Source organism: Taudactylus pleione, unplaced genomic scaffold, assembly GCF_031769625.1.
Source record: "Taudactylus pleione unplaced genomic scaffold, aTauple2 ptg000408l, whole genome shotgun sequence".
NCBI lineage: Eukaryota > Metazoa > Chordata > Amphibia > Anura > Myobatrachidae > Taudactylus > Taudactylus pleione.
In genome coordinates, this window is record NW_028284810.1 from 7,999,832 (window position 1) to 8,025,658 (window position 25,827).

The 25,827-nt window shown below is 43.9% G+C and overlaps 1 protein-coding gene across 2 annotated transcripts in view; it reads right to left on the reverse strand.

Moving 5' to 3' along the window:
• LOC148506305 (uncharacterized) overlaps nucleotides 1-25,827 on the reverse strand; it is a 103,072-nt gene that overhangs the window by 65,574 nt on the left and 11,671 nt on the right. The window contains exons 2-9 of one of the 2 annotated variants that reach the window (XM_088446970.1): nucleotides 17,865-17,936; nucleotides 15,304-15,417; nucleotides 12,267-12,344; nucleotides 7,206-7,307; nucleotides 5,877-6,291; nucleotides 5,202-5,401; nucleotides 4,247-4,650; nucleotides 1,571-1,725 (exon numbers count right to left, since the gene is read on the reverse strand). In XM_088446970.1, coding sequence (XP_088303096.1) covers nucleotides 1,571-1,725; nucleotides 4,247-4,650; nucleotides 5,202-5,401; nucleotides 5,877-6,291; nucleotides 7,206-7,307; nucleotides 12,267-12,344; nucleotides 15,304-15,417; nucleotides 17,865-17,936 — 1,540 coding nt within the window. Of the gene's footprint in view, nucleotides 1-1,570; nucleotides 1,726-4,246; nucleotides 4,651-5,201; nucleotides 5,402-5,876; nucleotides 6,301-7,205; nucleotides 7,308-12,266; nucleotides 12,345-15,303; nucleotides 15,418-17,864; nucleotides 17,937-25,827 lie in introns of both variants that reach the window. The other variant, XM_088446969.1, reaches the window with a different exon arrangement.

Consider the following 25,827-nt stretch of genomic DNA (forward strand, 5'->3'; position numbering starts at 1 on the left):
ATTATTACCGGAATTATTCTACACTTTTGACAGAGGGCACGGAGGCAACCTTTTCCATTATTGGAGTAGTGCCGGACCATTTTGGATTTGTGTGTATATATATATATATATATATATATATATATATATATATAAGTGAACTGCCTTATCCTGTAGGGAGATATTACTGCAGTTTATCTGCATTTATGTATTTAGTCTAAAGTTGTGTCCTATTACAGACTTATTTTTGAGGTTAAATCTGTATTATAACTTCTGTTTCCTAGAGATATCTACTAAGTACTGGCATAACCACAAAGGTGTTATATACAAATCAACTAAGATATTGCACAACCAAGTAGGTGCTATATACAGTGATGTCAACTAAGTGATTGTATAACCATATAATGCTATACGTATACATTGTTGGAGGAGAGAGCTTCGCACAGTCTCCTCTCAGCCGCCAATGTTGATGGGCGATGTTAACTAGTTTTGCCATCAATGACAGAGGACCAATGGCCATCGATGGATAGGTTGGAGCCAACGTGTTTTTGTTTTTTTACTGACAGGATGGAGCTTAGCCCCATCCCCGGTGGCCGTTAAGCTCTGCCCCCATTTTTGATTGGCCCACGGCCAAAATACAGGCAGCAGAGGTGACCATCGAGGGAGTGGAAACCATCGATGGTACACCATAGATGGTTTGTGTACCATCAATGGTAATCACATCCACATATCCACATCTAAAGGTTCTGCAAATACTGATATCAATTAAGTGATTGTACAACCACATAGGTGTTATACAAAGGAGCTATTTATGAAACTAAAAATTGCGGTCAATCTTATGAAAATGTGTGTTTTCAGAGATTGCCGCAATTTTGGAGCATCATAAGTGTTCCTCTCTTAACTGTAGTAGATACAGCCCTGTCAGCTAGCGACCCCTATCTGGTAACTACCACTTGCATATACTCTGCCTAATGCCCACTCATGCACATTAAGCAAGCCGGGTCTGAACTCAGTAGTAATAACGCCAGCTATCACTTTACTTTTTAGCATTTGCAGTAACAGACTCGTATTCATAAAAAATAGCCCCGAAAATTATTTCCAAATTGACAAGATTAACGAAGATAAGGAATGTTAATTTTCAGGCCATAAAACATTTTATAAAAAATAGGCCCTACTACGAGATAAGCAAAGTGATTGTACAACCTCATAGTTGTTATGCACCGGGGCTATGCACTGCTTTAGTGTACAGCCATGGCCAAAAGTTTTGAGAGTGACATGGCTGTACTATTTGAAGCACCAAAGGGAATATAACATTCAATGCCAGCTGAAATCTGTAAAATACGAGAATCCTGGCCAGGCCTCCCTGAGTATAAATCTATAACTTATTACTCCCCACAGATCTCCCGTCACCGAGTTCATAGGGGGATGCATAAAGTGTTCATCACTTTCATAACAAAAATCTTTGTTCCTATTTGATTTTATGATACATTTTAATTCATATATTGTAAGAGGTAAATGATAATCCCACCATAAATCACATTTTTTGTCCCAGAAACATACAAATAAGTAGTAATAGTTATTTTGCATGTACCTGATTTCAGGAGATTCCCTGTTGTCTCATTGCCCAGCACCAGTGGGCCGTATTCCTGCAGAATATCATATAGCTTTTGCATTGTAGCTAGCCATTTACTTTTAGCTTGTTGACGGCGTGCAGGGTCCCTGCTGAATATATCTCCATGATATGTGCTGGAAGTTACAGAAAGTGATAAATAACGTTGGTAACACATTACCGTAGTGTCATACTGTAATTGGACTTGGACCAAATATAAGTTGGTGTTTATGCAAATGAGGATTTTTGCAGTGAGGTATAATTTAATAACATATAACAATACCTGCTTTCATGTTACAGATAGTAGCTGGCATTCTTCCTACTTAGGGACATATTCAATTAGCCGCGAAAAGTCCCGTACTTTTCACATGCTGCACTTTTCGCCGACATCGCTGGTTTTCAATACGAACAAGTATCGGGCTCATCCCCGCTTATCTCTGTATTCAATTATAAATCAGTGAAAACGGGACCCGGCGAACCTCTAAAATGCGAAAAGTGCTTTTGGGGAAATCATGCTGACACCCCCCAAAAGATTCACTGACATTGGGGATCACTATAGATCCCCCCAAATAGCCCTGCTGAAGGTATTTGGTGTACTTAATTGATATCAATAGCTGCTACTTAGCGTCTTTGCATAAGTGGTGAAGAATAGCATTTAGTATTTTTTTGGGTGAAATTAAGTAGTCCCAGCAAATTTGGGGTACATGAAAATGGGTCAAAGCATATTTTAAAGTTGCTAAAGTGAAGTTTTAAAGAACGTTAAAAATCTGCCTGCCACAAGCACCTGCAAACTTAAAAACACCTGGGGCATACTTGGGGACCCCCCTGGAGTATATTTCGCTAGTCTTTAAGTTTGTCCTCCAACTTTGGACTTTTTCGCCCCCAAAATGAAAGTACTTTTTTGGGGTGACCGAAATAATTTTTTATACTTTTTTTGATGCAGTTTACCATTGAGGGACTGTCCCAAAGGTACAGGGGGGTTTTCCGAAGTTTGCACCCCAAAACCCCAATTCTGCACTTTTTTTCGACTTCTATTCATAGGTGAATCTTTTTCGCCTATTCCAATGCATTGACTTTCCGCACTGACGAAAAGTCTTTGGAATTGAATACAGGGATAAGTTTCCGCTGTCGAAATGACGTCATGAGCGATACTTTTCCACGGATTCGGACTTATCCCAGCTAATTGAATACGGCCCTTAGCCATAAAACACATAGCCCTATAAGTAACGTGTTGGAAACAAATCACATGTGGCTTATACGTATCACTGACTCGGAGCCAAGGAGCAAAGATTGATGACATTCATACTAACTACGCTTAGGGTCTCATTCAGACCCGCTCGCGAGCGCAGGACGCTCGCAAGCGGGTCGATGGTACCCAAATGCGCATGCGCACGACGGAGGAAGCTCCGTCGTGCGCATGTGCGAGACCCGGGTAGCGACAGCCAAGCTGTCGCTCCGGGTCTCGCACCAAAGGGGGCGTGTTGTCGATGGTGAGTGACAGCACGCCCCCTTTGGTGGGCGTGCCGGGGGCGTGGCTGCCCAGACGGAGGTGTTCCCATGGGAACACCTACCGTCTGGGTCCGGCCCCACTGACATCACTAGTGATGTCAGTGGGAGTGATTTTGGCTCTGACAGAGCCAAAATCACTCCAGGGCTTGCGGCAGCGAGACCCTACCGCAGGGTCTCGTCGCAAGCCTGATGGTCGCGATGGTCTTGACCATCGCGACCGTCATCATGGACGCTCGCATAAGCTGTGGGTGGTAACCCACAGCTATGCGAGCGTCCAAAGGGCCGCTCCAAATTTAACTAGGACGGCCCTGATTCAGAGCAAGCGCTCTGGTCAGAGCGTCCGGCTCTGAATCAAGGCCTTAGAGCCTAGCTGAAGTAAACTAAGGGCCTGAGAGCTGTGGCAAATAACTGTGTTTGCACATAACTGTTGTGTTTTACATTTCTGTATTATTCCATGTTATGCTGGGTTGAATGATCACCACATGAGACCTAACGTGCTGTTTTTAAAGGTTACGCCAGTTCCAAAGTGTGGTTCCAAATGTGTCTTTGCATTCAGTACAACTAAGGGCCTGATACAGAGATGGATGCAGTGCTGAAGTTTCCGCAGTTGTGTGATGATTGGTGATCTGCGCATGTGTATGTGTCTGAGCCGCACTGCTCATGAGTCAAGTTTCATTACTTGGAATCATGGATTCATTTGCAAAGTGATTGACAGGCAGGGACTGTTTGTGGGTGGCAACGAGGTGGATGAGAATGCAGGCGTATCATGACCGTTTACGGGGCTGTCTCTCTCTGTGACAGCAATCCTGTACGCAGTAAAAATGGCTCCGGTATCTCAATTCTGGTGGCCATTCTGCATGACCATAGGGTTACTCAGAAGTCCAATGAAATAGTATGCCACTGAGCTGCATCTTTGTATGCAGTCACTTGGATTTGTGAAGCCACCGGTGGGCGTCTCAATACATATCCCGGAGGCTGCAGCATTTGCATAAATTTGCATAGTCACTGCATACAAATTCGCAGCTGCGGCGGCGTTAGCGTCCATCTCTGAATCAGGCCCTAAGTCAGTAGTAAATGCACACTTATATTTTCCCTTCACTTTCATAACCTCACCATAGATATACAGGCATATGTATAAAGCACATTTACCTAATGGCTTGAAGTCTATACACACTAGGTATATAGTTTTCATCCAGTTTAAACCACTGAGTTAGGAGGGCGAGATCCCTGTCATATTTAAGGGATATTTTTTTCTGAGTAGACTCAAACATGTCTTTTTCATCCAGATCTTTAATTGTCTCATTTGACTCTGTAAACCCCAATGTTGTCTTCTCATCTTGTGTAATTTGGTGATTGTCTGACTCATTAAATGTACCGCCATCCTTCACAGTGTAGACTTTTTCCTCCACTCCATTCGGTTTCATTGTACCGGTACCGGTAATCCATTGCTTTGCTGCTTTCATTGTTTGTAACATGGCTTTAATCCCTTCAAATGTTTCTTTAGCTAATGTAGCCGGAACGGTCACCTGGTCATATTTCTGGCCTATAAAACACTATGTGCAGACAACCAATTAGTGACAAGCCACTGTAACCAGTAAACACATACTATGGCTGCCAGTAGGAGTTACTGGTATGTACTGGTGTGTGCCAAACCTAAACTAAAAATATGTAGCTACACATAACATTTATTTCAACCATTAAATCTGGATTTCCCAGAGGTGTGAAAATGACTCTGCAAATTTCACAACCTACATTATCTGTAAAGTGTTTCACTGAATAATAATGAAAGATTTTTTTTATTGTCCTCTGTGGGAAAACATCATACATCATATACACATTAATAGAGGTAAACAAGAAAAACCCTGAGGTTATAGCAACACCTCAAAAAACCAGAAGAACAATTGCTTCTGTTTCTAGATTGTAAAAGTAACTAGCAGAAGCATTGTGCAAAGGCCTGAAGCCAATGATAAACTTTGAACAAATGGTGACCTTTTTAACTAAAGGGTGGAGAGGGAGATCTTGTGCTGTAGCTGATCTTCTGCATCTATGAAAATGATACTTCTACAAGTACACAATCTGCTGGGGAATGAAGATACAGACTTACAAAAAAGGCAGTGTGTCCTGCGTTCTGGCATTCCTGGAGAGTCTTTAGGTGTAATGATGCCATAACGTGGTCATTGCTGACGCCATCCTTTAAGCCCCAGCGCAGATCAAACATACGGAATTCAATTCCTCTTTCGTTGAAGTAAGCGTAGAGATCCGGATAACACTTTGCAAATAACGCATTCCTTTCTGGGTGGGAATCTACGGTAAGAAATAATGAAATGTGAAATAAACAATGTGCTATCATTTGCCATCCTAATCAACATATGGAATTCCAATATAGGTTTCCCAGTTAAAGGTACAAAGTATCCTTCTCAGGAATACTTCAGAATAAAGAATCAGGCTAGAGCACAACACATTTGTTATATATAACAAACAGGAAATAGTAAAGGTTGGAGAAAAAGTTATATTAAAGAAAGGAAGGCAATATAATATAACATGCACAACAATGAATACATCAGAATCATGTAAATTACTTGTTTTTATTTTATGCCTCTAGTTCTGTACTGATATCTTTATCATACAATTTATTTTGAAGATATATAATGAGATGCATAACTGATAAAACAATCAACATTCCGTTTTGTCATATATTACATAACTATGTTATTTTTTTTATTTGTTAGAGAACATAACTATATTGATTGCTGTCTATACACCTATACTGTTACAGTACCTTGGTATCCTCCGCTGATATACACCACAAAACCCTTCTTCCTTGCTGTGTAAGGCAAATGAATATATCCTCGTATGATTTTGTGCTCTATGTCAGAGAAGCTCTCATACTCCTCTTCTTCATTTTCTATGTATTTATTATGGTAACCTTCAGGCAGCTTCTCTGTTACACTACACTCATTACATCCATCTATCTCATTTCCATTTCCAACAAACAAAACTTCAGCATTTCCAGTCAGCTGTGTCTCATCCTGTGTTGTGGGTTCTGGTTGTGTAGTTCCATATGATGATATAGTCCATGCTTCTGTGTGAGTCCCTCCATTAGATTCTCGACTTTTAATGTGCAGTTCACCCAGTAAACTAGATGGGACTTCCTGACCTGTAGAGCTGATACTCTCTTCTTGCACTGCTGGTCTCTGTCGGGACTAAACAACAATTAGTGTAATATACATAGCAGCATTTGTTAATAAGTCATCAATGCTGTCTGATGTCAGTATGACTTTGTTTTTGTGCTGGGTTTTAAATTGTTAGGAGTCTATTTACTAAGCCTTGGATGGAGATAAAGTGAACGAGATAAGGTCCTAACTGTCATTTTTCAAACACCTTATCGCCATTCATCTCCATCCAAGGCTTAGTAAATAGACCCCTTAATATTGAAAGTGTGGAAGAGTAAAAATTATTCAGGCAGCAAGTACTGCTGGAAAAAGGCAGTAGTGTGTGTACGTTTGTGTGTGCGTGTGTGTGCGTGCGTGTGATTTTTGCAGAGGCTGTCCCAGCTTCCGGGGAACTGGGCAGTATTAACAATGGTATCTTTCCTGCTTGAAAACTTTGAAATTTGTGTAAGGAATTATGCTGGTCACACACTTGATCAGCATAACGACGAACAATATATCGTTCTATAATCGGCGGGTGTGTATACCTGATATGTTTGTGAACAATGTCGTTCACAGACATATCTGATCGGCCTTGCAGCACAGCTGATGACAATATATCTTTCAGATATATTGTTTCAACTAGCTATCTGTACGGCCGAACCGCCGACCACCCAAATGTCGCCCACAGAAGTAATTGATGGGCAAGTATATTCAAATGTGTATGCACTTACCAATTGTTAGATAAGTCGGTGGGTCGGCCAGGTGTGTACCCAGCTTAAGAAAGTACCATTTTAGTGCTCTCCATGTAACAGAATAGTTATCACCCTTTAGAATGCCACAAAGACACTTGATGGAGACTCTGATTTCAATGCCAAGGTCTGCTTCATGTGATCTTAAGTTGCAGTGCAGTGTAAACTGACAGGTACAGGAGGGGGGGGAAGAATAACAGACATTACCTTTAACAGAAAAGACTCTGTACTCTCCAGAATATACTGATTTTCATCTCCTGCGCCAGACTCATTGCTGACTCTTTTCACTCGCCGATGATACATGTTATTCTACAAAAACAATAAGATAGTTGGTGAATTGTGTTCATCCAAGCATATTCCATTGTGCTTTACAAGTGGGAACAAAACAGTAATACAACAAGACTAGATAATACCAGACAGACAGATACAAGAAGAGAGGCCCTGCTCGCAAGCCTACAATCTATAGGGAAATAGAAATGTAATAATAGATGGTAATACAAGATGGTAAAAGTTACATACTGCATGTTGGGCCAGACAGATTGCAGAGGTTCTTGGTGGGCTGTATGATCCAGTCCAGGGACGGACTGGGGCTGCTAAGCAGCCGTGCAGGCTGTCTGTACTACACCCGCGTACCCAGAAAGGGGCGTGGCACGAGTCACGGGGCGTGGCCTCGCCGCATATTTAACATTTTCACATACTTTTGCAAAAATTAAGTGTCAGGGCCATTCATCAAGTTCCGAAAAAGCATTTTTTTCGTAACTGGATGGTGTTACTGTACGCCACTCTGAGATGGCGTACAGCCCCCGATAATCTTTACTGGCTGCTGTTTACACAGCAGTCTGTGAAGATTTACAAGGCAGCACAGGGATCTTTTCAGATCCCTCCAGCTGTGTCTCTCTCCTTACCTCCGGTGGCTCTGGTTTCCCCAAGCAGCATGTTCTCTTGCGCACAGCTTCTCCTGCAGGGGCTCCGGGGGAAGTTCTACTGTAGACTGTGGCGGCGGGGAAGGGGGGTTACATACAGCGGGCAGTGGCGGCCGCAGGGGGAAGGGGTGTTGAGCTGGGGTGGGGAATGGGGAGAGTGGTGAGTGGCAGTGGCGGCCAGCGGGGGAGGTGCAGCCGCAGGGGGACAGACAACGAGGGAGGATTTACATACAGCGGCAGTGGTTGCCGCGAGGGGAAGGAGTGTTGAGCTGGGACAGACACCAGCGGGGAAGGGGGAGAATGGTGAGTGTCAGTGGTGGCTGTCTGGGAAAGGGTGGCCGTGGGGGGACTGGGACAGGCGAGGGGGGTCTGGGAGAGAGAAGACATGGGGCACGGGCTGCAGGTGGGAGAGGGGAGACACGGGGCAGGTGTTGCGGGCTGGAAGCGGAAAAGGAGAAAAGTATCACAATTCTGAAAAGCTGGCTCTGCAAAAAGAGCAGTTTTTCGGAAGTGATACTTTAGGTCATGAGGCATGATGAATGCCTTTGAATGGTTCTTTGAACTCACAGTGAGTTCAAAACATAATTATCACAAGTGATAATTATGTAATGATGAGTAGACCCCCAAGACTAATAAGTCTCTCCTGTCTCTTACACACAGAGCTGCCATCAGAAATTGTGGGGCCCAGGACTGACATAATCGGCAGCCCAGCCTGTCTCTCCAGCCCCCTTTTGTCTCTCCAGCCACCTTCTGTGTCTCCAACGCAGCTTCCCAGTGTCTCTCCAGCCCCCTTCTATCTTTATAGCCCCAGCATGTCTCTACAGCCCCTTCTGTCTCTATAGCTCCAGCATGTTTCTCCAGTCCCAGCATGTCTCTCTAGCCCTCCTTCTGTTTCTATAGCCCCAGTGTGTGTCTCAGACCCCTTTCTGTCTCTATAGATCCAGCAAGTCTTTTCCCTTCTGTCTCTCCAGCCCCCTTCTGTCTCTATAACCCTAGCATGTCTCTCCGGCCCCCTTCTGTCTCTCCAGCCCCAGAGTGTCTCTCTGGCCCCCCTTCTGTCTCTATAGCCCCAGTGTGTCTCTCAGGCCCCTTTCTGTCTCTGTGCCCTAGATTGTCTTTCCAGCCCCTTTTCCTTATCCTGTCTTCTGGCTGTTCTTCACTCTGCGGCTCCTGTACGCGGTGCTGCATGACGTAATGATGTCACATGCAGCAATAAAGAGAAAAACTATTGCACCACTCACCAGAAGGAAAGGGACCAAGTAACACGGCTCCCAAGACCCTGGACATGTCACTGTAGCCGAGCCTGTTAATTGGCCTGGCACAGGGGGAAACCAGGGCCTGTGGCATTCCACTGATGGGAAATGGGGCCCGGCCCAGCGGGACCTGTCCTGAGCTTCCAATGGGCCAATCTGCACTTGGCAGAAGGAGCAAAGGGAGCCCCCCTCTCTGTCCGGGCCCAGGACTACAGTGCCGGCAGTCCCCCCCTGATGGCGGCCCTGCTCACACATACAGGCTCTCTAAACATATTATCTCTAATGCATAGGGGCATTAACTCTCCTTAGCAGGGACAGATTTCTTGCACTTAGCATGGGGCTGGTGCAAGTGCCAATACAAATGATGATGGTTGCGGCAGCCAACACAGAATCAAGGGGTGGCACTGATTTCAGCTTACACAGGCACAATCTCCCACATTAGATGAATGGATTCTTGCATTAGCATAAAGTAGTAAAACAGGCTTCCGCGGCTCCCCACAACTACAGTAGGGCCGTAACTAGGGGTGTGGGAGTGGTGCTGTTGCACAGAGCGCAGGGCACTGTGGGCTGCACTGTTACTGCCTCATGGCCGTTGCATATGGCGTATCAGGGTGCCTGGAACGGCACCCTGCAGCTAATATCTAGGCATGCATCCTGCAGGCTCCAGGCATGTATCCTGAGGAAGCTCTGGGCAATGCTGTACTCCTCGGTGCTAGTGGCCACGTCCCATTAGTGCGACATCAAGATGTCAAACGTTCAGGGGGCGGGACCAGCACAGGGAGTACTGCCGCCCTGTTACACCACTGACTACAACCACTTGGCGTGTGACTCAGAATCAGCCTTAATTTTCTAGTCAGAAATCCCTACTGTGACTGGCAAACATGCCATATGTGAAATGCAAGGAGAAGACTGTGAAAATCCATTTACACAAACAATATTGACACATTAAATACAATATAAAGGTTGAACTATTAATCATTTAGGATCAAATTATATTTCATGCTACATAGATTTATTTTAGATGTTTACATCATAAGTATCACTTGAGAGGCATATTGACTGAGCAAACATTCATTGTGGGTGATGTCAAAGACACATACAAACAGACAGACAAGAGATCACTAACAGTAACTTTCAACATATCTCCTATAGAAGCTGCAAGTACTGTACAACAGTCTCCATTCATAGTCATACTACTGTCAACCGGTCTCCCAGAATTTCCTGGTCAGCCCTCATTCTTTGCACATATCATTTAAGATAATAAATATATATAGAATAATAATACTACACAAGGGTCATCCAAATACCTAGATTAACCTGGAGCAACTCTGCAAGGAAGAATGGGTACAATGACTCCAGACAGTGTGTAAACCTGGTAGAATGGTACCCTAACAAATCTAGGGGTCTATTTACTAAGCAGTGTTAGGAGACAGAGTGAAAAGTGATAAGAAAGTGATAAGGTGCCAGCCAATCAGCTCCCAACTGTCATCTCACAGGCTGTGTTTGAAAAATGACAGTTGGGAGCTGATTGGCTGGCACCTTATCACTTTCATATCACTTTTAACTCTGTCTCCTAACACTGCTTAGTAAATAGACCCCTTAGATGCCTATTTATCAATTTATTTTTTTTACTAAAGTAATGTGAAAATTGGTGTTAATTATCAAGAACTTTTGGAGCCGTTTTAGTGAAAAACGCCAAAGAATTAAACTCGAATTCTTTTAATAACCAGATCCTATTTGCCATACTTGTAATGGGAAATGAGATCTGTTTCAGATTTACTAAAAGAAATATTGAAAAACTACCTGGAGGGAGCCCTGCGATAATAATGCTATCTGGAGATGGTGTCATGCAGGCTTGCCCCCATTTACCCTACCTGCCTGCTGACAGGAAAAGCAGAGCCCGGGTAGGCTTCTGTGATCAGTCTGTGTTTCTTATAAGGTGGTATCGGGGGCGCATCTGCACCACAGTCTCATTGTTTTGAGTAAAAAATGCCCTGAGTAGTGCAGGGAGGGAACTCGCAGCCTCTGGGTCTGATTCAGACCCACCCGCTAAGATGCTCTCGCTGCTGCGAAAGCTCACAATGCGCTCGCTCGCTGCGCATAGACAGTCCAGCAGAGTGAGTGACAGGGGAAGCCATTTGTAGGTGGTAACAGGGGCTGGTCATTAAAGACGGGGGAGTGGAGGTGCAAACGTAGGCGTGCCTGAGCATCTCAACAGCGTTTTAGAGGTGTGCGTAATTAAAAGACAGCATCATTTTTACACTGAAGTGCTCGCAGTGCTTGCGGCAGGGTATGGTCAACCTCAAGCGCTGCGATAGCATGCGATGTTACCCGATGTACCGATGGTTGCATACACTTTCTGAATATGAAGTGCACAAGTGGGCGTCTTAAAACAGGCTGGTGGGTGTCTGCATGCACTATTTGATAACTCTCTAAGAAATACTGGGCGTGCTAATGCATTGCTGTGCGACAGCACTGCCTATGTAATTTGCATACACATCGTGCGAGCGGCTCTGAATCAGGCCCTCTGTCCCTGCATGCCAATTTTAATACATTCACATGATATTACCTAATTTCGCATTGTGAATTTAGGTAAAAATATCACACAACAACTGCACTCTACCCTAACCCTACCCCAAGAGCCTAACCCGAACTCCTAACCCTAATACTTACCATTTGGGATGCCGGCATTTGGTATATGGAGCCAGGATAATTAGGTCATTATCTACCTAAATGATACATTAATTGCACTAACACACTGTATACTGGCTGGGTGAAAGAATAAAGGATAATTTTGTATGACAAAGTGATTGCGACCTACTTGGTATAGCTCACAGGGGGAACGTGATTGGCTACTCAACAGCAACTGACATAGCAGCCTATTATATCTTATAAAACTAACCATTGTGTAGTGTACAAACAATTAATATTAGACCTAATCAAGTGGAAAACAATTACAAAGACTTTGGTAGCAGTAAAATGTGCATTTTTAAAACAATTCCTTGCTGGCTGAAAAGCCTCCCCTTAATGTAACTTATCGTAGGTACATCACTGAGCCATAGGTAAGCGTATGATGTCTGTACACTGGTTACCTTTAAATGGACTTTAATCTGCATGCTGGTCTCTCCGCTTATTTTCTTATAAGGAACATTCCAGTGGCAATCTTCCAGCTAAATGAAATAATAGATTTAAGTTCGGTAAGTACATTAAAGTAAAATGTATGAATATTATCTGTACATTTTGTAATTGTATAAAAGTGTTTTTTCTTATATTGTATTGTGATAAATGCACACATTTTTAAATTACAATGGCATAGGCAAATGCAGGGGAGTTTACAGTTGCCTGGAAATGCCCCTATCCCCTGGCTTGGGCAGCTGTTCATATCATGACTACAATGGCAGTAGTCAGGGGCGTATCTATATTGCACACCCATGTCCTTCAATACTTACCTCTTGAGTCCTGGATCAGCAGCAGTGCTGCATGAATCACAGGGAAAATTGCACTGCGGCCATTATCCCGGCAATGTACGAATGCGCAGTAGGAAAGTCACTGGTAAAATAATGCTGCAGCCATTTTTCTGGAGACTTGCACATGCACAGTAGACTCTAACACAGCGCCAGAGTCTGCTCCATTGTGCCACCGCTAGAGAGGAGGAGACCTGGACAGAGACTGCACATGGGTCTCCTCCTCTCTTGTGGCTACAACATGCAATATAAGGGACAAAATGAAGCTATTGCGCTAGCCCAGCTCAGACGGGCTGGCCCTACTGCCGAATCTAATGGATTAATGTGATCGCTGCCCCTGTAGAGGTGTTGTCTGAAGTATTACATACACTGCACTATAGCAGACTAGCTTATTAAGTACTAACTGTGGTGTCTTCATGGTCTGACCACAGTCGTTTTAAAAGCAAGCATTTGGAAACCTCCTCTAGAAATCCTGCATTTTACCCTGAATGGTCTTGACATGGAATAACCTATCCTGACATGAACAAACTAAAATATATTTGTTTTTATGTTTGTCTATTCATTATCCCTTATGGGCCAGTTACAAATGCGGAAACACTTGTTCCCTCATGTATTAAGTAATGGGCCAGTTCATTATTACGGGCCTCGTATGCCCCTTTCCTGAAAGTATTCAGAGTTTACTTGCGAGAATTGACCCCGATTGTTCCCAGTGGCCCACTTCTTCCTATTGGAGGGAGTTCCGGAGTGCGGAGAGGGATCCAAATGGTGGGCTGTCAAGGCGGCCGTTAACGCAGTTTGTACTGAATCACATCATCGTGGCCCCACTTCACAATGCCTGTAATTGTGGCAATTTGCCATAATGATGCAAACGTGTCGTCATGCCGCCATTCACCACCCACTTTTTCTGCACCAGATCACCCTGTCCACTTTGCCACACTACACCCCCTGCCACACCACACCCCCTGCAGAGTTGGCATATATGGTTTGGAGACCTAGAGATAGAATTTCCTGGAAGTAATGTGGGAAGAGAAAGTGAGCAAAGAACATGGAGCAGTGAGTTAGGATGAGAGCTGGAAGGCTTTGCTAAAAAAAAAAAAAAAAAGTGGGTCTTGAGAGCCCTTTTAAAATTTTGTAGATAGGTGGAGTCTGATAGGGAGAGAGTTGCAGAGGTAAGGAGCAGCACAGGCACAATCTTGGAGGTGGAGTAAGTGATCAGTTAGGAGGAGAGGCGGCATTCATAGGTGGAGCGAGATGGGCGTGTGGGAGTGTGAAGTGTTTGGAGAGGAAGATGAGCCGAGCAGCAGCATTGAGTACAGATTGTTGCAGAGACAGATGGGAGTCAGGGAGGCCAGATAATAGGAGGTTGCAGTAGTCCAGTCTGGAGATGATTAGTGAGTGGATAAGGGTCACCCTCCAGGGGCCCCCATCTGACCCTGGAGATATTTTTGAGGTGGAAACGGCAGGACCATGAGAGGTACTGTATGTGTGGCTTGAAATAAAGGGAAGAGTCAAGGATGGCTCCAAGTCCATGCACTTGCAGGTGAGAGGAGCAGGGGTGCCGAGAGGGGAGGGAGTGGGTACTAATTACCCGGGCCCGGGGCCAGATGGGGGCCCAGGTTGGATGCAGTGCCCCCTCCCTCCTACCTGTCAGATCCCACTGATCACGCCCCCCCCCTGGATTTGCACTGGGCTGAGGGGCTCACAGCTCCCCCCTCCCTGGCGCACAGCGTCGCTTTGCGGAGCTGCAAGACATATTTCTTTACTTTTTTCTAGGGAGTGCGTGGCCACGCCTCCGGCGATTAGGCCATGATTCCTTCCCCTGGGCCTGGGCCTGGGCCAGCTCTCTACGACCCTGGAGAGGAGATGGTGGTGCTGTAAATAGATAAAGAAATTGTATGATGTGAGGGAAGATTATCAGCTCAGTCATGGTATTTTAAGTTTAAGAAAGAGCTGGGACATCCAGGTGGAAATAGCAGAGAGACAGTCGGATACGAGCGAGGAGAGAGAGGGAAAGGTCAGGGGAGGAGAGGTAAATCTGAGTGTCATCACCATAGACATGATATTGGAGGCCAAAAGAGCTGATGAGCTCAGGGCCGTAGCAAACTAAATATACTATGTAGCATTTATTAAAGTTGCCACATCTTCAGCAGCTTTGGGTACTGAAATTAAATGGACAACTATATCCAATGAAAAACCAAACATGATTTGTATTGAAAATAAATGCAGTGAAACAGCCAAAGATGCTGCAGCTTTGAAAACGCGGCAAAGTGCATTCTATACCAGGGGTGGGGAACCTTTTTTCTGCCGAGGGCCATTTTGATATATATCACATTATTTGCGGGCCCGATGCAGACCACGCTCCAGGCAGCACTGCTGCATAAATTCTGGCTGCTTGGTACCATTCTAGGCATCCTGCTAGCCAGTTGAGGCTAGCAGAAAAAAGCTCTGAGGGCCAGACCAAATGATTCCGGGAGCCTTATACGGCCCCTGAGCCTGAGGTTCCCCATCCCTGTTCTATACACACGTTGTGGTTGCATACAGGGCCTATTTGCATCCAACTCTGCATCAGGTCCTCTACATTTACGATTCCATATAATATACAGCAATTAAAAAAAAAAAATACAGTAAAAAGACAAAAGACATCTTCATATTCTTTCACACTTACATTAACATCTCTCAGGCTATTAGGTCTATTGAGTGAGCGCTGAGTGTCAGAAATCTGATTAGAGAAAAACATGTCCTGGACAGACGTCGTTCCTTGCCCAGACCAGCTGCCCCGCTGCAATATACAGAAAAGAGAGGAGTCTGCAACATTTCCTGTTTTAACAATTCATGCACAATTACCCAAACCAACATATGAGGCCACTGTTACTTGTGCCGTTTATAAAACATGTTTGTCACATTTTGTATCCATATAAATCGTGTGTGTTTAAAGTCCATGGACAGAGTTTGTGTGGGGTGTTTAAGAAGGGTGGGTTTAATTAGTGGTGGGATATAGTGAATGGGCATCAGCCCAAATTGTTCACTGTGGGGCCAATGCAAGAAGCTGAGAATGTGGCTTTGCTATAACAGGAGGTGACATGCCCATAAGTCTGACAACCTAGGGGCTAATTGACTCTCTCAAGCCTGAAGTTTCCTTTGTGAATTCTTGCTCACATTCAAAGAAGACGACCTTTAATACAATGTCACAAATGTCCTCTTTAGCAGTATGAGGCATGTCTATAAATATTAGTAGATAACACAGGTACTTGTTTCCAAAATATGTGCGCTTAGAATAAATTTACGATCTTTTTAGTGCAAATTGTATATATCGAGGGAGACTTCCGTAATGATTTCCAAGAGCTTAAAGTAGGGCCAATGGTAGGATGAGAAATTTTGGGGAGGCCAGGGAGCCATGAGGCTATTGCTAAGGGGATCTTCAGCATCTGATTCTCAATTTGCACCCATTGTTTAGAGTTGTCTGGTATGAACCAGGACAAAATTCTGTGTAGGATGCAGGCCTGGTAGTAACCTTTAATATTTGGGAGGCGTAAACCCCCTCGCTCTTTATGGCGTAACATGACATCTAATTTCAAACGTGGCTTGCCACCTCCCCAGACAAATTCTCTAATGAGGGCCTGGACTTCCAGAAACCACTGAGGAGGTAGTTGAATTGGGAGGGTTTGTAACAAGTAAAGGATCTTAGGGAGAGAATTCATTTTGAGAATGCCCAGCCTCCCAAACCATGAGAAGGGTCATGATTTCCATAATCTCAAATCCAAATGTATCTTGTTCAGGAGGGGAGTGAAATTGGCCTCAAATAGGCGGGAGAGATCTCTAGTAAGATTAACTCCTAGATATGTAAGTTGGGAAGGGTGCCAGGTGAAAGGGAATGCTGATTTAAGGCCTGAAACCATCTGTGGGGATGCCGTAATATTTAAGGCCACCGATTTAGAGTAGTTGACTTTAAAGTTGGAGAGGTCTCCAAATATCCTAAATTCCTCTATCAAATTTGGTAGAGAAATAACAGGATTTGTAATTGTGGGCAATAAATCATCAGCAAATAAAGCTAATTTATATTCATCGCTATGTAACCTAAAGCCAGATACGTTCTGATTCAGCCTGATCGACCTTGCCAGAGCCTCCATACAAACAATAAAAATCAGGGGGGATAAGGGACAGCCCTGTCTGGTTCCATTATTAATGGAGAAGGAGTCAGAAAGGGAACCGTTAACCCTAATGCGGGCAGAGGGAGAACGATAAAGAGCAAGGACGCGTTGAAGGCAAATAGGGTCTAGTCCCAAGTGTCTCAGTATTCCAGACATAAAACTCCAGTCTATCCTATCAAATGCCTTCTCGGCGTCAGTAGACAGTAGAATAGCTGGGGTATCAGTAGACTAGATATAATGAATAAGGGCTATAATTTTGGAAGTATTGTCCCTAGCTTCCTGGCCTGGGACAAACCCCACCTGATCAGTATGAATCGGAGAAGGTAGGAAATGCTTTAATCTGTTTGCGAGAAGTTTCGCATATAGTTTAACGTCTATATTGAGAAGGGAGATTGGACGGTAGGGATGACCGTTATGGGGGCTTCTAGGGATTGGCCTGAAAAGGGGAACTTATCGGAAACCGAATTAAAGGCCTCCAACAATGGGAAAGCCAGTTTGTTCTTAAAAGCTTTATAGTAATTTATAGAGAATCCGTCAGGGCCAGGACTTTTCCCGGACGGGGTGGATTTAATAGCTTCCAATAACTCAGGTAGAGTGAAAGGTCTCTCCAAATCCTCACTGGCAAGGTCGTCCAGCCTGGGAAATCCAATTCTAGTGAGATAGGCCTCAATGGCCTGTTGTTTCCCAAGAACATCAGGAAATTTACGATCTTTTTATTTATCAAATTGTAAGACAAAAAATATAAAACAGCAACAGACAGATACATCCAGAGTCATCAAAAAACGGAAAAAGAGACAGTCAAATGTTACAGCGTGTGACAGAAACAATCAAATGTTACAGCGTGTGACAAGAAGAGTACAAATAAACTTCTTCAAACCAATTTACAATGATTGGTGCACCAAGAAGAACATGTTAACTTGGTACAAGACACATAGGCCTCCAATGTGGAGGCTCTGCAGCCGTGATAATGTGCTATTTTGATTTTTTAGCATAGTAAATGGTGCTATTTTCTATTAACTCTGCATCAGCTCCAATAAGCTTAAAGTAACATAACCGCACATTGAGGTACTATACTTACCCTTATTGTGTGTGAAATTACTGAGGGGGGTATTTTGCTGATAGGAGGGAAAGCAATAGTATCTTTCTTTTCCTAAAAAAAAAAATTAACAAATGGAAATATTATTTCACTAAAATGCAGCAATTAATATGTATACATATTTTATTGGCATGCAGCTGACCGTAGAATTACATTGATGTGGCCTGGAAGATCTACAATTGGTTCCAGGACAAGATATTACAGGCAAGACGCCTTTAATTTAAATTCTATATTTGCAACGATTTTATATATATATATATATATTCAGTATATATAAAAATAAATAAAATATAAAAAGCAAATAAATATTTTTGGAATAATATTTGTTTTAAACAATTCATCAGTTAAGTGGTTAAAATGTTTTCACTAAAAAAGCAGGCAGACTGACCGGAATCATAGGCTATTACTTTCCCCCCAGAGGCTCTCTGTATCAGAAAAACAAAACAAACAATTATTCTGTCAGGGGTATTTCTGGGCACTCATAAAACTGCCCCTGTGTGCGCCACTGATCCTGATATTCAATAAATTGTTATAATCCACTTTGGAAATAAATGGATGTTCGATATTGTATCATTCCGTTTGTATGCAATGAACGACCAACGATGCGCACTCCCGCTGGACGATAACGATATCATCCATCGGGCATGCATGCAAGCCAATCTGGACGATATTGTTAATTTTCTATATGGGAGAACGATCGTTGGGCATTCATCGTTGGTGAAATCGTTGGTGTGTGGATGAATAATATCGTTCAACCAGCACACCTGGAATTTCAAGGGAGATCGTTCGGCGATATCGTTTGCTCAACAGATCGTCCTGTGTGTACCCAGCATAAGTGCTATAATGTGCTGGTTCTCATACCTGAATGTGTTTAAACTAACGTACTTATACATGTCTAGTGTAAGGGCCGTATTCAATTAGCCGCGAAAAGTCCCGTCCTTTTCGCCTGCTGGATTTTCCACCTACATCGCATGGTTTAGGAGAAAACACTTTCCATGCACGCGGCCGCTTTTCGCCCTATTCAATTCCAAAGGACGCGAAAACGCATCCCGGCGAAACTCAAAAAGGTGAAAAGGGCTGTCAGATTTGGGGAAATCAGCCTGACATCCCCCAAAAGATACACTGACATGGGGGATCACTATGGATACCCCTGAATAGCCCTGCTGAAGGTATTTGGTGTAGTGAAATGCTCTCAATAGCTGCTATTTAGCGTCTTTGCCAAGTGATGAAGAATAGCATTTAGCAGTTTTTTGGGGGCAAAAATAAGTAATCCCAGCAAATTTGGGGTACATGAAAATGGGTGCAAGCAATGGTTAACATTTGCTAAAGTGTGATTTTAAAAACCATAAAAAATGCACCTTCAGCAAGCACCTGCAATCAAAAAAACAGTTTGGGCATACTTGCGGACCCCCTGGAGTCTATTCTGCTAGTTTTTAAGTTTGTCCCCAACTTTGTTTTTATTTTCAACCCCAAAATGAAAGTATTTTTGGGGTAATCTAAAGTATTTTTTAAACTTCTTTTGACGTAGTTTCCCTTTGGGGGACTATCCCAAGGCTGCAGGAGTGTTCCCGCAACTTTGCACCCCAAACCCCCAATTCTGCACTTTTTTTAACCCGCATTCAGAGGCGAATTTTTTCCACTGGTTACAAGGTGCAGACTTTTCACCTGCCGAAATGATGTCATCGACGGAAACTTTTAGCTGAAAACGGCTTATCGTGGCTAATTGAATATGGCCTTAAGAACCCAAAGTTCCGTATAAACTCAAAAAATCTTTTTATATAAATCTTAAAATATATATTTTTAGATTTGTTTGAGATTTATGTAAATGAATGTAAGCTGAAACATCCAAAGAGGATAATGACATAGCTACAGTTCTGTAAGCTGTTAATGACTGCAAACATTAAATTGCGCTTTATGCAACAGGATTATGCGATCCATTGTGTCACTGTAATCCATCTAACCATATTAGTTCTTAGTGTTTCAGTGCCAGGTATGTCCTTGTGCGCATTGCAGAATTTAATAATCTAACCCATATCCTATATTCATGCCCAACATACCAACAATTCCATGGGTTTTGTAATGTGAGAATTGTACATGTGACAAAAATAAAATGTCAGGTTTACATTTTATGACATTTTACATTAACATTGTTCTCCTCTGATTTATCATACCTCCCAAGATTGACCTACTGGCTGTCAGTACAAATATATTGACTAGTGGGACAGTGGGCCTGATTCAGATCCGCTCGCGAGCGCTGAGCGCTCGCAAGCGGGTCGATGGTGCCCTAGTGCGCATGCGCACGACGGAGGGAGCTCCGTCGTGCGCATGCGCGAGACCTGGGGAGTGACGGGGATGCCGTCGCTCCAGGTCTCGCACCAAAGGGGGCGTCCGGCTCTGAATCAGGCCCAGTGTCCTTATATTGGGATCTGTTTCCTAGATAGGCAGAATTGGAATGTATGGTTTAATTGACTTAGGATATCTGTGAGTCACTTCAAGAGAACTGTGCAGCAGGTAGGTCTCATTTTAAAACATTTCATGATCCATTAAATCATTTAAGCTGACACAGTTGAACATATGCTAGAGCTCTTGTAGAGCTTCCGATACCAGGCTGCCATATATTCACTGCCATGTGGAAAGGTCACAAAATAATGATTGATAGACCACTATGAGGCCTGCCTATGTTCATGCTTCCCCTTTAAACTGTACCGCACAGGCCAAAAAATGAGTCCTGATGTGTACAAGGGTCTGGTCATTGGGTCTGATTCAGACCTGCTCGCAAGCTGGTCGATGTCCGGGCAGTGTGAAGGCGCGCGAGCCCCGGAGCGAGTGAGAAATCACTCGCTTCGGTGCTCGCATCCAAAAGGGGCGGCTGTCGATGTTGATCGACAGCTCGCTCCATTTGGTAGGCTGGTCGGGAGGGGTGGCTGACCAAACGGAGGCGTTCCCGAAGTAACGCATGCCGTTTGGGGTGGCCCCACTGACATCACGAGTGATGTAAGTGTTGAGCTTCCGGCTCTATCAGAGCCGGAAGCTCACTGGGACTTGCGGCAGACGAGACCCTACCGCAAGCCCCGATAAAGCTGTGGGTGGTCACCCACAGCTTAGCGAGCGGCCAGAAGGCCGGTCAAAAAAAATAAAACGCCCTTCAGACCTGCGAGCTGCCTCCGGCATCGAGCGGGTCTGAATCAGAGCCATAGTTTGATGGCACAGCAGCAATCACAATGCGCTGTGAAGTGGGGCATATCGTGGGAAAGGGTATCAGTGTGATCCCCCACGCATATCATGCAGGCAAAGAGAGACTGCTGCTACTCAGTGGCAGCAGCCTCCCTTGTCCCTCCAACAAAAGGAGGGCAGGGCGAACCGGTTCCCTCCAAAAAGCCCAGGTCTGGGTAATTAGTACTCGCTCTCCTCTTCTCTTGGGGACCCCGTATATACCTAGTGTACAGACTTGCAGAGATCAGGGTTCCTAGACGATGTGGTGAAAGCTTAGCTATTTTGATTAAAATATGAGCAAAATCACCATACTTTGTATTTGATCTGCAGATACAGACAAATTTGAGTTCCAGTGATATTGCTGATAACAAAAGTCTCTCTGTTTTATATACATACTGTATATGACATTAATAATGCCTTATAGCTGGCACCATGTACAATATGGGTAAAACCAACCACGAGCATAACATTTGAGCCGAAGAGTTTATTAAGAATAATAGTACCTATTTACTGAAGAGGTGGAAAATATTCCCCTCTCCCTGTACTTCATTATTTCTGAGGTGCAGGGGTATTCTCTGATAAGAGGAGACGTCCCTCTTTCAATTAACAGTTTTGGCTCTGTGGGTGCCAGTGTTGGAAATACATGTGTACAGGTGCAGTGGTACGGCAGAGTTATGTACACACCAGCGGAATGCATGATCACTGCAGACAGCCCAGTTACTTAACCAGTAGGATGGTTTATTGAAAGATATGTGATACACACTGGTTGTAGATTGAGCCAAAGTGTGCATTTCCATAGCAAACTTCCAGGTTGTATAATTCTCTGCACCTTTTAACTTGATAAACCCCATCGTGGGTATAGCTCCTGTGTGTATGTTCTTGCAGCCATATTTATGCAGTTTCTGTATAATCAATCTCTGTACTTACACCCTGCGTTGGAAACATTCTGTGCTCTGGGCTTATTCATGATGTTAATTATCGGGGTCCGAATTCATCATTGCGATACCAGCTGTCCCCGCGAGCTGCTTAACTGCCCCTTATCGGAGCAGGTCACGTATGCGCACAAGGGCTACGACATCTGGCGGAAGGAGCCGGACAAGGGCGGAGGGTTCCGAAAGGATCCCTCATCACAACCCGGACCTCCTTCCCATAGGGAAGGAGCGGGTTGCGATGCCGGAGTAGAAGCATGGCGAATGCTCCCGCAGTCAAGCTCCAAAAATATTATATTATTGGAGCTTGATGAATTCTGTCCCCATACTAGTGTATGGGGACAGCGGCCCATTCCGCAAGAGGAAGGTAAGTAGAAGATATATGTGATATCTTCTGTTTTATCTTCTTGATGAATGGCTCAATAACCTTTTACAATTGCAGGTGAAAATGTGCATTTTCACCTGCTTTTGTGAAAATTAATTGATGATGAATAGGCCCCTCTGTCTTGCATGTGCTTAAGATGGCACCTGTGTCAGTAGCGCACTCAGGGGGGGTCTCTGAGTACCCAGAACCTTCCCTTGACAGAGGGGAGTGCAAGTATCACCATGTTATTAAGCCCCACCCCTCACGTCAAATTGCCACGATTTGCTGGTCACTGGGGAGAAGTCGAAGCCAATATGATGCAATATAATCAGAATTGCATCATTCGGCTCCATCCCCTCCCGATTGACCCGTGAATCGCCGTGAGGGGGTGGGGCTTATTGACATGCCACCTGGTCCCATCTCCATCTCCAATCTGCAGCTGCTGCATGGTAAGTGTGTGTGTGTAATGTATGTGTGTGTGTGTGTGTGTGTGTGTATATATATATATATATATATATATATATATATATATATACATACACACACACACTAGAATACCCCCCCTTAAAAATCCTGCTTTTGCCCCTGCATGTGCTGTTGTGGGCTTCTTTGTAGTTTGGGGCCTGTTTGCTTTTTGCTTGTGTGCCTGAGCCTATAACCGGCTGGAAATGCATGTGTAAAGGTGTCGTGGTATGGCAGAGTTAAGTACACACCAGCGGAATGCCTTATCACTACAGACAGCCCAATTACTTAACCAGTAGGATGGTTTATTGAAAGGTATGTGATGTACAGCTGTTCTCAATGTGATACACTGGTTATGATGGAGAGGAGCTTGATCACAGTGGAGTGTGATATAGTTCACTAGCCAGTGGCTGTATGTAGCTTTTGGGTAGTGGTGCAGGATGCTGGAACAGCGGTAATTGCAGATAATAACAACGGGTCTCTCAGAACTAATTGACAGATGTCTGTCATCCACTGTGTCACTCTGACAGTAAAGACAAGATGGCCCCCGCACATGCTCAGTAGTAACTTTGGTGGCCATCTTCAAACAGCGAATGAAGCCTCCCTGGAGGAACAAAATGGAGTAGGTGCAGTAGTGCACTCACTTATCAACACCCCCTCGCTACAAGCTTCTCCATGTTACACAAACATTCAATTTCAGCTTTTCTGTAGCAACCTGAAAGGGAAACAGGGTTAAACACACAAATAGGCATCAACATATCATGTAACTTTATTTTGGCCTTCTTGGTAGATATATCAGCAAGAGTCCTCTCACTGACAGCATGGGCCATAATAACAGTCTCTTAACTCAACAAACTGAGGACTGCTGTCACAGTCATGTCATATCTTGATGTCTCTCACATTTGTAACTCTTAGATCTTGCAAAATTCTCTTTGCCTATCTTGGATTTCTACTCTCACCAATTGGATCTTGACTTTGGCTTCTGGATATCCTGAGGCTCACTGAATAAAATATTTGCAAATTCCTCATCACACCTCTTAGGTGGTTTGCCGATATTTGATCTTGCAGAAGATCTTTTCTGTGGTTGAACTTCCACGCTGGTAGCTTCTGGTTCAGATACATCTCCAGCTGCTGTCATGTCCAGTGACACATACTGTACTTGTTCCACAACTTGTGTTGTTTCCTCGAATATTACATCTTTGGATTTGACAAGCATTTTGGTATCTTGGATTCCATAATCTGTAGCCTCTGCTTTCATGGCAATAGCCAAGCATGATGTATTTTACGGATTCTGAATCCAGCTTGTTCCCTCTTTCCTTTGTTATGTATACGTAAGAAGTACTTCCAAAAGTTCTGAGATGTCTTATGATTGCTTTTCTCTTTGGCCAGGCTACAATATGTGTTATATCCTTTAGGGCAACTGTGGGAGAACGCATTTTTAGATAATCTGCTGTGGATACAACTTACACCAAAAACTGTTGTCTAGGCCTGTTTCCTTCGGCATACATGCTTATTCACTTACACCATTTTCCTCAGCTGTATAGGCAATGGCCAATTGATGATCTATTCCATATTTTCTTAAGAAAGCTTACACCTCTTTGTTTAGGTATTCTCCACCTGCAGTTTTCTTTACTACTTCAGATTTCTCTCTTATGAAGTATACATGTGTCGCCCTTGTGAAGTCATCAATGTCACAAAATATATGTATCCACTTACTGACTTTACTTCCATTGGACCACATGTATCTGAATGTACTATCTCAAGTGGGTTTGTAGCTCTGCTTGTTGACTTAGGAAATAGTTGACAATGTTGTTTTCCTGCTATGCAGCTCTCGCATATGGGTCTCTCTGTGTTAGACACTGACATTCCTGTGACCATCTCGTTCTGTAGCTTTTAACACTGTGGTATCTAAGGTGACCAAATAGTTTATGCCAGAGATTCATTGACTGAGACCAAGTTGTTATCATTGCGTTACATCCTGTATGTACACACCTGCAGAATGCCTCGTCACTACAGACAACCTAATTACTTAACCAGAAGGATGGTTTATTGAAATATATGTCATGTACAGCCATACTTACTGATACACTGGTTATGATTGAGCGGTGCTTGAGAGCAGCAGGTTGTGATACAGCTCACCAGCCAGTGACTGTATATAGCTTGCGGGTAGTGGTGCAAGTTGCTGGAACAGAGGCAATTGCAGGAAATAATGTCTCTCACAGTAAAGACAAGATGGCCCGCACATTTTCAGTAGTAACTTTAGCAGCCATTTTGGAACAGGTAATTAAGCCTCCCAGGAGAAACAAAATGGAGTTTGCACAGTAGCATACTCCCTTCTTAAAAGCAGGGATCCATATTTCCTGGTTTGTAAAACTGTATACAGTGTTGTGCCTTGAAGAATTGGGGCTTAATAATATCATAGTGTTCGGCTCAATGACCCTCCTGAGTATGAGTGACAGCGGATATAAGGGATGACTTTTAGATAAGCCCCTCCCCTTTGAACCCCTTAGCAGAGAAGGGGTTAAAATTAAGTCCCAATCCAATGTACTTTTTACACCTATCTTCTAGTTGGTAACAAAAGTATTTGAAAATTCACTGTAATTATTTTTCTACCTTTTACTTGTAGAACTAAACATAGTGCATAGCAGTAGCAGTTGCTCAGTGGGGGCTGAAGCGCAGACCAAAAATAGTAGAGGGGGGCTGTATAAAACATAACCCTTTAAACTTGTTTTTAATATTGCCAGGTATCTGCTGGGAAGGTTAACTCCCCTGTATCAGAGCCGTGTAGCACAGCCGCTGCAGCCGTGACACAGCAATCAGTGCCTCCCTCCTGTATCTGACAGCCCCTAGACTCCCATTGGCTAGTTATACAGGAATCTGGAGGGGGGCGGGCAGATACAGGAGGGAGGCACTAATCGCTGCGTCCTGGCTGCAGCATCACTGATAAACGGTGCTGATCTCTGGGGAGCTTACCATC